Below are 11,935 nucleotides of genomic sequence, written 5' to 3' on the forward strand. Positions count from 1 at the left end.
GCACTGTCAGCCCAATGCAGGGCTCAAACTCATGAAACTGTGAGATCACGACCTGAACCGAAATCAAGGGCCGACGCTTAACCCGCTGAGCCGCCCCGGCACCCCCAAAGGCTTACCCTTTCGATGCTCACAAGAACCCCCCTCACTCCACGGCTCAATTCAGCGAGAGTCCGCTGTGTCTGGACTCTTAGGACAGCAGCCTGGGTGGGTCCTGCCCCTCACCCGCTCCTCTCTCAGATCAGCCTGCCACCTGGCTCTGGGCCACTGTCACCTGCCTACAGCAAGCACCGCCCCCTTTCAGCGCCCCTGTCTCCAGCTCCTCCAGTCCGGGCGGGTGCCAGGGGGGCCTTTCCCAGCTGGAGACGGGACTGCTCCCTCCGCCGGCTCTAGTGCGTTCACCTCACCTGGCTGCCCGCCCCACCTCACCTGTGCTTTTGAGCACCCGGTGTGTTTGCAAGACCCCGGGGCCCCAGTACATGCCTCCCGCTTTTCCAGAAAGCCTTGGCCTCGAGTCTCCTCCCGGCGCCCTCTGACTCTTGGCTTCAAAAAGCACACAGTCGGACGGAAAGCCCCGAGTTGGGCTCCTGGCACCACCCCTCACCAGCTCCGCTACGTGGGGCAACAGCCGCCTCCTGGGGTCGTCGCGAGAACCGACCAGGACCGCGCACACAGCGGCATCTTCTAGAGCAACCACTCAAACGACCGACCGACCGACCGACCCCGCAGCGATGCGGACACGCCTGCCTCCCGCCCCGGCCTCCGCCCCCTGCTGCCTCCCTGAGTCCCGTCACCGCACCCCAGCCCCGGTCGGTCGGGCCCCACCGCCCCCCAGGCCCTCAGCGGCCAGAGGACAGCCCGCCCCTCCTCCATCCCGGCAGACGGGCAGCAGGTACGCGAACGTCTGCCACGCGAGGGCCCGAGCCGCTCACGTCCCCCTGCCGCCTCTCAAGCCTCCGAAGGGCCAGCGGCGGCCACGGCGGAGCCGCCAGGCCCCCTCACCTGAGGTCCTTCAGCCGCTTGCAATGCTTCAGCATGTCCGAGAGGGCGGACGCGTAGACCACCTTCCCCATCAGGCCCAGGTTGGCCAGCGACAGGGACTGCAGCTGCTGGCACTGCAGGCCGATGCTGACCAGCCCGGAGCCCGTCAGGATGCCGGGCAGCTGCGCCAGCGTCAGGTGCCTCAGGAAGGCCAGCTGGCCGACGGCGGCCACCTCCGAGTCCCCGACGCTCTGCGCCCGGCTGCAGGGCGGGAGGGAGTTGCGGATGGCGGGCTCGTTGCGCGGCATGGCGGAGGAGAAGCTGGAGCCGATGAGCTCGAGGCGTTCCAGAAAGGGCACGTTCTTCAGCAGAGCCCAGAACACGGAGGAGGGCTGGGGGGCCGCCCGCCCCGGGAGGGGGCCGGAGTACGACTGCACGCCGATGCGCACCTTCTTGCCGAAGCCGCGGGGCACGGCGTGCGGGGCGGGCTGGGCCGGGGTGCGGTCGGCCCGCGGCGCCGCCTCGGCCACGGAGCACACGGGCAGGGACAGGGAGCGCAGGCGGCGCAGCCGGGCCAGCAGCTGGCAGAGGTGGCGGCCCGGGCCGTCGGCGCTGTGGTGGTGGGCGGCCGACAGGTTGAGGTGCTGCAGGTTGTGGCAGGACGCCACGAGCGTCTCCAGGATGCCGCTGTCGATATCGTCCTCCGCCTTGCGCAGCAGCGAGTCCGGGGACAGGCAGTGCACGCAGCCGCTGAGGTTCAGGCTGGCCAGGCTCCGCAGGTCCCTCCCGCCGTTGATGACCCGCTGGATCAGGTGGCCGCCGGACAGGGCGCAGCGGCTGAAGCTGAAGTAGAAGGGGTTGTTGAACTTCATGTGCTGGAGGAGGGACGAGCCGTTGAGCCAGGACCTGGGCAGCTGCAGGGCGTCCAGCGCGACGTTGCGGGCCATGGAGTCCAGGAGGTTCTTGGTGGCCCCGCTCCCGGCGAAGCTGCCGGGCACGGAGATGAGGAAGGCGTGGAGGTTCTCGGGCGTGCGGTCGCTGAGCACGGCCAGGTAGAGCCGCACCACCTCCTGGTTGATGTAGCCGGGCGCCAGGCGCGCGTAGAACACCCGCAGGTTCTGGTAGTGGGGCACGTTGCTCTGGCCCACCATGAGCTGGCCGGACAGGACGGCGCCCTCCCGCGTGCGGTCGAGGATCTCGAAGTAGAGCAGCAGCTTCTCGAGGCTGGTGCAGCAGGGCACCACGCCGTACGAGGGCGTGTACAGCGTCTGCTTGAGCTCCCGCACGCGGCTCAGCGTGGCCTTGCACTCGCCGCTCAGCTGGCCGGCATCGAAGCCGGGGCTCACGTCGATGGCCAGGGAGCGCAGGTGCTGCAGGGCCGACAGCATCTTGGAGAGGCGCACGGAGGTCAGGTGGCAGCCCGACAGGTTGACCTTCACCAGGCCGCGGCAGCGGGCGACGTGCTCGATGGTGGCGCCCGACAGCCAGTAGCAGCCGGCCATGTTGAGCTGCTGGATCTCGCGGCCGATCTCCTTCACCACCTGCTTCACCTTGTCCTCGCTCGCCTGCGGGGCGGGGCGGGGCGGGGCGGGGCGGGGAGGAAGGAAAGGGGCTGAAGGCACCGGGCGGCTCCTTCCCCTTCATCCCTCCGCCCACACCCTCCCCCTCAGCAGTGGACCACCCGGAGCCACGAGGGGCCCTGCAGGGGCTCTGCGCTCCAGCAGAGGAGGGACACCGGAGGGGAGAGCCGGCCCCTGCCTCCCCTCCCCACAGGCCTACCGGAAGCCAGCAGTCGAGAACCCCCAGCTGGGCGCGAATGTAAACCGGTGCAGCGGGTGTGGAAAAGTGTGGTGCCGCTTCCTTAAGCTAAAGCCAGGGTTACCATGTGACCAAGCAACTCCACCGAGGGAATGGAAGACACAGGGACTCGATCCGTGCCCGTCACGCACACGGCAGCACTACCCACAGCAACAACGGGTGGCAACAACCCAAACGTCCACCAACAGACAAAGGATAAACAAAAACGCGGTCTACACACGCAAAGGAGCACCATTTGGCCACACGGTGACGCTCTGACACGTGCCACAACATGGTGAACCTGGAGGACGTGACGCTAGGTGAAACAGGCCAGTCCGAGAAGATCCCATGTTGTGTGACTCCACTCACAGGAAATACCCACAATAGGCAAATTCACAAACGGAAAGCAGAGCAGAAGTTACTAGGGGCCGGGGAAAGGGGCATGGGGAGTCACCGCTTAACGGATCCAGAGTTTCCGTTCAGGGTGATGGAAAAGTTCCGGAAACACTGACGATGGATGCACGACACCACAAAGGTAATCCTGCGTACCGGACAGCGTCGTGCACTTAAAACCGGTGAAGACGGTAAGTGTTATTACGTGATGCGGGCGGGCGGGGGGGGGGGGGGGGGGGGAGGGTGTTCGAATCACGCGATGAAGTCGTGGCCTGGAAACCCGACCTGGCTGTCGCTGCCCTTTACATCGTAAGCATTTTCACATCATTAAATATTCCTCAAAAATATTCCTCACCGCTTAGGTGAGCCACATTACGTCTGGTCATGGAAGCCAGCAGCCGACAGCTGCCCGTCCCGGTTGTGCCAGCGAGGCCTTCAGAAACCACACTGCCTCGAGCACCCGCGCACGTCACGTTCGTGCATCCAGATCACTGCTCTAAGCTAAACTCGAGCACACACAGCCGCGCAGGGGCAGGACACACGCATCGGAAATGCTCCAGATACACTGTGCCGGGGCAGATGCCCTTCACTCTACAGGAAAGAACCCTCACAGGCGGGAAGCCTGACCCTGGCTCTGGGGCGTGGGCTCAGCTGCCCCCCACCCCCGCCCCCAGCAGAGAGGGGCACAGTGCATTCTCCCGTAAAGAGCCAAGCTCTGGAGGGGCCTCACTCTGGGTTCAAATGCACAGCTTCACAACAACAGTAAGGAAACCTTCCCACAGTCTCCTAAAACTTGGGTCTAGGTCAAGTCCTCTATTTTTATCTTTAAGATATGTCGTCAGTTGACTTTCAACAAAAGTTGCAAGGCAATCATACAAAAGAATGAAACCTTGCCATTTGTGACAACACGGATGGATCTAGATGGTTTAATGCCGAGGGAAATAAGTCAAATACCGCATGATTTCACTCATATGTGAATTTAAGGAACAAAAAAGCAGGGGTGCCTGGGTGGTTCGGTCAGTTAAGCGTCCAACTCTTGGTTTTGGCTCAGGACATGATCTCGTGGTTGGTGGGTTCGAGCTCCACATCTTTGCTGATAGTGCAGAGCCTGCTTGGGATTCTCTCTCTCCCTCTCTGCCCCTCACCTTCTCACTCTCACACAAAAAGAAATAAAACATTTTCTTTTTAATTTTAAAAAATAGGGGTGCCTGGGTGGCTTAGTCAGTTAAGCATCTGACTTTCTGCTCCAGTCATGATCTCATGGCTTGTGGGTTCAAGCCCTGCATCAGGCTCTGTGCTGACAGCTCACAGCCTAGAGCCTGCTTCGGATTCTGAGTCTCCTTCTCTCTCTCTGTCCCTTCCCCCGCTCACATTCTGTCTCTCTCTCTCTCTCAAAATAAATAAACATAATAATAGTCAATTTTTTTTAATTAAAAAATAAATAAATAAAAGAAACAAAAGAGCAAAGGCAAAAGAGACAGGCAGACAGACAGACAAACCAAGAAACAGACTCTTAAGTACAGAGAACAAACTGATAACTGATGGTGACCTGAGGGGAGGGGATGGGGAAATGAGAGAAAGAGGTGACAAGGAGCACACCTGTCATGATGAGCACAGGGTGACGTATGGAAGTGTTGAATCACTAAATCGTATACCTGAAACTAATATAACACTGTATGTTAACTATACTGGAATTAAATATATATAGAATAAAAAAAAATTACAGGGCGATTTAACAAGGAAAGGACGACCCTGTCGATAAGTGATGTTGCAACCGTGAGGAGCCACATGCAAAAAAGGAGCCCTCGATCCCTACCTCACACCACATACAGAGATGACCACAACAGGGATTGGACGCATACCAGAAGAGCTAAAGCTGTAAGACTTCTGTAAGACAACAGCAGAAAATCTTCACGACCTCAGGTCTAACAAAATTTTCTTCAACAGAAATGCGAAACACACGAACTCAGAAAAAAAAAAATCCATAAATTGTACTTCAACTTAAATTCAAACACTTATGCTCTCAAAAGATCCCGTTAAAAAAAGAGGAAAGGCAAGCCAGACTGCGAGAGAAAGTACGACACAGGCACCCGACAAGGGACGCAGAGTACGTGAGAATTCCTGTAACTCCACGAGAAGAAGCCCTACACAGCTGCTTCGGGAAAGAAGATACACCACCAGCCCAGCCCCGGAAACAGCACTGCTGCCATCCCAGCGCCCTTCCCCCGCGACGCCAGGTGAAAAGGCACAAGGCGACACCCACCCTGGCCGTCAGAGAGCGGCCTGGTGGGAAGGTCGCGCAGCAGCTGAAACCCGGCACGCGGCTGCTGGGGGGCGAGATGGAGCCTCCCCCGCACCACTGAAGTGCCAACACCCGCCGCGGACCCGGCAGCCCGCTCCTGGGGTACCTGCCGGGAGGTTGGCCTCCCTCCCAGCACCGCATCCACCCACCGAGCCTGCGCCCTCCCCCGGGGGGCCACACTGGCCGCGCCTTCCGGTCTCTAGCTTTTATCACCTAACCATGTGTCTCGGAGGTTGAGCAGGTCGGGACTCGGAGCTCCCACCTTCTTTGTCACTAGCCGCACGGCGCCCCCCTGCCAGGCTGTGCCGGTCCTCCGAGGGGCACGTGGGCCGTCCCCATCCCCGCCCGCGGGCCAGCACCACCTCGCGACCCGCGCCTCACCTCATAGTCCTTCTGCAGCAGCACAGTGTGGGTAAGGCTCTTGTCCAGGCACAGAACTGCAAGCTTCCGGCAGGTGCGCCGGACGTTCAGAACCAGGTCTGTGCTGGGCACGTGGCTCAGGATGTGCAGGAGGATCTCATCCGAGAAGCCGAGAAGGTGGGCGCCCACCGCCATAGTGGCTGCTGCAGGGGGCGCGTCGCCCTCGTTGGAGGTGTCCTGTAGATAAGGGGGGGCGGGAAGAAAGACACCGAATTCCCACAGGATCCCTGAGGTGGCCTTCAGCCTGGCCTCCTCGGCCAAGGACAGATGCCAAGAGAAGCCGTCAGCACAGTCTGTGGGAAAGAAGGTACTTTCACCAAAACCCTTACCTGCGGAGCCAGAGCCCGTGCCATTCAACACCCCCTTTCACATCTGCACACCAGGGTCTCTCCTCAAAAGAGAGGCAAAATGAAATTGCAATTTTTTTCCAAATGTAAGAGACCGTTCCCACTAAAGGTCTCCCATCAAGCCCGCCATGTTGCGGATTCCACTTCTGACCATCGGCCAACGTTCTCCATTTGGGAAGGAGGCTCTTCTCCCGCTCCCCCCAGCCTCACGCTATATTCTTAACATGCTCGGGTAGCAGGAGTCTATCAAGAAACAATAGAGATGGGAAAAGAATAAATAAATAAGAGGGGCACCTGGCGGGCGGGGCGGGGGGGGGGGGGGGGCGCTAATCCAGTTAAGTGTCTGACTCTCGATTTCGGCTCAGGTCACAATCTCATGGTTCCTGGGTTCGAGCCCCACATCAGGCTCCGTGCTGACAGCACAGAGCCTGCTTGGGATTCTCTCTGTCTCCCTCTCTTTCTGCCCCTCCCCCACTCAAGCTCTCGCTCTCAAAATAAACATTAAAAAAAAAAACAACGAAGACTGGGGATAACAACATGTCTTCACCTGTTGGGGTTGCTGGGATGGGCGTCAGGCCCTCAAACAGTGGCAGACAGCAGCTCTTTCCAGCACTGCCATTAAGGAAGGGTAGTATAAAGTCCTTATAAAGAAAAAATCGCACCTCCTAGACCAACGTCTTTACATTGCCGAGGCTACTACTAGATGATGGGAACTGCACAATTTACCCTCACTTATCACACTATCTGGCTAGAAACTCGGACCAGTACTTCCCATAAGATGTCCACACATTTCACTGTGTTTCTGTAAATATCTGCAAAAGGTTTTCTTCCGTGATGCGGGCCTCCCGCCTCTCCTGGGCTGATGTGTACAACCTAGCAGGAGAGGGGGCTCACCCTTCATCAGTGTGACAGGAAATTCCCAAGTCAAGGGCAAAGGGACTGGAGGCTCTCAGGGGAGCCCATGGTGGGGAGGGATCCCCGTATCTTCCCGGCACTTCCCAGAAGGGATCCTCTTGCCTCTAAAGCATCCTCACCGAAGGGGTGCCTGTCTGACCGCTCCCAGGAGAGGGCACCCAGGATTATTTCCACCGCCTGTCTCCAAGCCCCCCTCCTCCAACCAGACTTTTCTTCTGTACAGATGTGCACCAATGGAAGCCCTGAGACCTGGAGAGCCCTGCTGCTGCTGGGGCAACCGTGAAGTCTGGGAAGGGAGAGCCTGCCTGCACACCCCACACAGCCTCCAAGGCTCTCCCGGGCTCTGTGACTGGAGCCCCCTTCTCTGTCCCACCAAGTGTTCCCCAGGCCTGGGAAAGGGTTTCCGCAAACATTTCCCACGGTGGAACAGCACGGGCCCTTCCCATGTGCCTTCACTGCCCCCCTTTCCATCTGAGGTGCCTTCGATCCTGTCCCCCTCCTCCCACGGTTTGTGAGGGTAGACGACAGCCGTCAGACCCAAGTCCGCAGTGTTCTGGGTTGCTGTATTCTGGGGCTAGTGTTCTCAACCATTAGTGACTTTCCATAGCTCGGCGCGTCCCAGAGCCAATCATAGGGATCACCCAGGCATGTGTTACAAGTGATGATTCCCAGGGGCGCCTGGGTGGCTCAGTTGTTTAAGCATCTGACTTCAGCTCAGGTCATGATCTCATGGTTCGTGGGTTCGAGCCCCACGTCGGGCTCTGTGCTGACAGCTCAGAGCCTGGAGCCTGCTTCACATTCTGTGTCTCCCTCTCTCTCTGACCTTCCCCCATTCATGTTCTGTCTCTCTCTGTCTCAAAAATGAATAAACGTTAAAAAAAATTTTTTTTAATAAATAAATAAATAAAAATAAGCAAAAAGACTTAAAAATATTTTTAAAAATAAAATAAAATGTAAGGGGGAAAAAGTTTTATGCACTTTTCAGAACGTAACATTTCACAGAAAAAAATTTTAAGCAAAGACAAAACAAAACAAAAAAACAAAACCTCAGGCAGAATTAAGTACTGAAACTTCAGTACGTGCCTGCCCCAAAATCATCCCCTCCCAGATGTTCACATTGGGCAACCCAAGAAATCATAGGTCTCACAAATCAACCGAAGAGGTGTCTGGAATGATCTAAATAAGTCAAGGGGAGAGAGAGATGAAACAAGGATGGTCATGTGTTAACAACTATTAACTCTGGGCAATGGGAGGGCACCTGGCTGGCTCGGTTGGTGGAACATGTGACTCTTGATCTTGGAGTTGTGAGTTCAAGCCCCACACCGGGCATAAAACTTACTTTAAAAAAACAAATAAAGAGGGGTGCCTGAGTAGCTCAGTCGGTTAAGCATCTGACTTTGGCTCAGATCATGATCTTGCAACTCGTGAGTTCAAGCCCTGCACTGCACTCCTCACTGGCAGTACAGAGCCTGCTTGGGATTCTCTCTCTCTCTCTCTCTCTCTCTGATAAATAAATAGACTTAAAAAGAAAAAAAGGAACACTAAATGCAAAAAAAAATTTTTTTTCAATAACTGGCCAATGGATCTAACAGAAAGGCTCATTATAGCGCTCTTTCATGACGTAAAATTGTAAAATATAGCATATTTTACATCATAAAACCTTTGTTAAACCACAACACCAATCTCAAGAGGTGCACAATTTTATGGGTTTCCATAAATTTTCTGTCCCACTTCTCAGGTCTCTGTTTCTCTTAGCAATTTCTAGAATGTCCCCTGCCTGCCTCGTGCCTCTAAGCCTTTCCACAAGCTGTTTCCTTCCACCAGACAGGCCACCACACAGGAAAACTGCTCCTGTCAGAACTTTGGCTCAAAGGCTCAAATGCAACGAAGCCCTCCCAGCATCCGGCACCGCGCTTACCTCACCCTCACCGTGCTCATCCACCGCTGGACCAGGTACCCTCCTCCCCTCACCCCAGCCTCATCGGATGACGCTTATCTCCTCACTAGGCCAGGAATGGCTCCTGAACGGGGATCATTTTTTAATTTCCAAGAGTTAAAAAAACACCGAACCAGGTGAGGCAACGGACCACGGCTTCAGAATAATTTGAAGCATTACAAAAACCGCAGACCACTACTCCCAGAAACTCTGGAAGCCATCCTGGGCATCTGCATTTTAAAGCCAGCAATGAGGGGCGCCTGGGTGGCTCAGTTGGTTAAGCATCCGACTCTTGATTTCTGCTCTGGTCATGACCTCACGGTCGGTCGTGAAACTGAGCCCCACATCGGGCTCTGTACTGACAGCGTGGAGGTTGCATGGGATCTTCTCTTTCCCTCTGCCCCTCTCCTCTGTTCACCTGTGCACATGCACACTCCCTGTCTCTCTCACACAAAAATAAACTTAAAAAAATAAAAATAAAAACAAACACCTTTCAAAGCCAGTAATGACTTTCAAAATCAGACCACCTCATCTGGAATCCTACAGCAGGGATGGCTGCACAACCATGTGACTATGTTTTTCAAAACCACTCTGGGGCAGCTGGTTGGCTCAGTTGGTGGAGCATGCAACTCTTGATCTCAGTGTTGTGAGTTCAAGCCCCACGTTGGGCATAAAGCTTACTTTAAAAAGATAAATAAATTTAAAGCTGTGGATTTTATTTATTTATTTATTTATGAGAGCGTGCAAGCAGGGGAGGGGCAGACAGAAGGGGACAGAGGATCTGAAGCAGGTTCTGTGCTGACAAGCTGACAGCAGCGGGCCAGATGCGGGGCTCCAACTCACGAACCGTAAGATCATGACCTGAGCCCAAGTCTGACGCTCAACCGACTGAGCCACCCAGGTGCCCCCTAACACTGTGAATTTCATGGTATGTAAACTATATATCAACAAATAATCAATAGACCATCCCAGAAGGGACCTTGATTTCCATCCCCAGGGTAGAAAGAGACAGCCCTCTCTCCTCTCAACTCAAGAGCCGCCCACAATGCAACGAGAGAGGCCTCACTGGCCAGGTCGCTTCAAGGAACACAGGGGCCTTTGCGCCAGCCCCCCAGGGCCCCTGAAGTTACCTGAATCTGTTAACACAGCCAGGCTACTCCACAACTCTTCCTTTTAGAGCTGCAGCTTTCCAGCCCTTCAATCCTCCCACCAGTCTGCAGGTATGTCCCACAGTCCCACACCGTCCTTCTCAATCAAGGGGCCACTTCTAAGCCTAATTCACTTCAAAGGAAGAGGCGCTGTCACCAACACCCAGCCCCGTTCGAAAAACACTTGAACCTCTGACTCCAGTTCCCCAGAGCCTAGGTAAGCCCCTAAGACAGGAAGTGCACTCAAGGGTCCAAGTCCCACGTGCTACATATACACACAGGTGCACACAAATACACATAAAGAAAGGCAGGAAGAAACAATAGGAAAGACACTAGTCAGAATCCGAACCCCCATACCTCGGTATGCAGATAAAATACCTTGCACCACATTACAGGGACTCAGACCCAGACTTGCGGAGCGCTGGGGAAGGAATTCTGGGCTAAGTCAAAAGTCTCCCAGGTGAAATGGCCCTTCCTCCATTACCCCCCAAGTCACACAAGCAGGCACAGAGCAAAATGCTGAAAAGGACTGAAACTGAGCATTCAAAGATAGAGGATGGGGTGCACAGCGGGCATGGAAGAGGGAAGTCTCATAGCTCCAAGGGCTGAGCCCAGGTACATGGGAAAAGGGCCTGAGAGGCCTAGAGGAGCCTGAAAACTCTGGGGGCGCAGAGGAGGGGAAGAACTCTGGCGATCACGACTGCGGGGCTGGGAAAGGGCTGGAAAACCCAAGGAGGAGAGAGCTTGTGACTTCGGAACGGAGTGGTGAGGACCGGGGAGGGATGGGGGCGGGATGAGGCAAGGATGGGGCAGGGGGCAAGGCCAAGACAGGGATGGGAAGGACCCGGCGAGGCCGAGGCCGGGGTCGGGGCAGGAAGGACCAAACAGGGCAGACGCCAGGGCTGGGGTGGAAAGGGCCAAGCGGCACGGAGCTGGGGGTCGAGGTCGGGACGGGAAGGATGGAGCGGGATAGGCGGCTGGATGGAAAGGACGCAAGGGGACCGGGGAGAGATGGGAAGGCCCGAGCGAAGCCAAGGCCGCGCGGCAGGAAGGGGAGCGGAGAGAGGAGCCGGCCGTACCTCTCCGGAGCTGGCCATGTCGAAGGCGGGCGGGGCCGCGGCCGCGGGAGCCGCAGCCCCAAGGCCTCCCCCTGGCCCGCCAGGGATGCTCAAAGCCGGCGCGTCCGCGACTCCACAGAGACCCCGGGAGGGGGCGGGGGCTCCAGCCACTTCCGGCGCCTGCTTACGCACTTCCTCTCGCCAGTCGGCCTGTCCCGCGCGGCCGCCATGTTGGGTGCGGCGCCCGTGCCAGAGGTCCTGCTAGGGCGCGGGGTGAGCCCGAGAGGACCCCGTCAGCTCAGCCGCAGCTGGCTCTCTGGCCTGGCTCCTTTCCCCCTCGTCTGCTCTCTGCAGGCTCCTTTCCAGCCCCACTGGCCTCTTCCTGTCCGGGCAGCACTCTCCTGCCTCCAGGCCTTGGCCTTTGCGTCCCCATGCCTGCAAGAACCACCCGCGGGGAGCGGGGCCCCTGCCCACCGTGCAGAAGACAGCCTCCCCTCCTCCACGTCCTCACATTCCCACACCTAAATTTGCTCCTTATCCTGTATTTTTTCTTCATAGCTCTTTGCACTGTCTGACCTACTGTGTCTTTTTCTTTTCTTTTTTCTTTGTTGTTCTCTTCCTGTACTCAGGGGCAGGATTCC

The 11,935-nt window shown here is 56.7% G+C and overlaps 1 protein-coding gene across 5 annotated transcripts in view; it reads right to left on the reverse strand.

Moving 5' to 3' along the window:
• FBXL18 (F-box and leucine rich repeat protein 18) overlaps window positions 1–11,472 on the reverse strand; it is a 79,060-nt gene extending 67,588 nt beyond the window's left edge. For 4 of the 5 annotated variants that reach the window (XM_058709875.1, XM_058709877.1, XM_058709878.1 and 1 more), the window contains exons 1-3: window positions 11,316–11,472; window positions 5,852–6,067; window positions 1,000–2,543 (exon numbers count right to left, since the gene is read on the reverse strand). In XM_058709875.1, coding sequence (XP_058565858.1) covers window positions 1,000–2,543; window positions 5,852–6,067; window positions 11,316–11,333 — 1,778 coding nt within the window. In that variant the 5' untranslated portion in view covers window positions 11,334–11,472. The remainder of the gene's footprint in view (window positions 1–999; window positions 2,544–5,851; window positions 6,068–11,315) is intronic. The other variant, XM_058709876.1, reaches the window with a different exon arrangement.
• Window positions 11,473–11,935: the final 463 nt, after the last annotated feature.

This window comes from Neofelis nebulosa, chromosome 18, assembly GCF_028018385.1.
Source record: "Neofelis nebulosa isolate mNeoNeb1 chromosome 18, mNeoNeb1.pri, whole genome shotgun sequence".
NCBI lineage: Eukaryota > Metazoa > Chordata > Mammalia > Carnivora > Felidae > Neofelis > Neofelis nebulosa.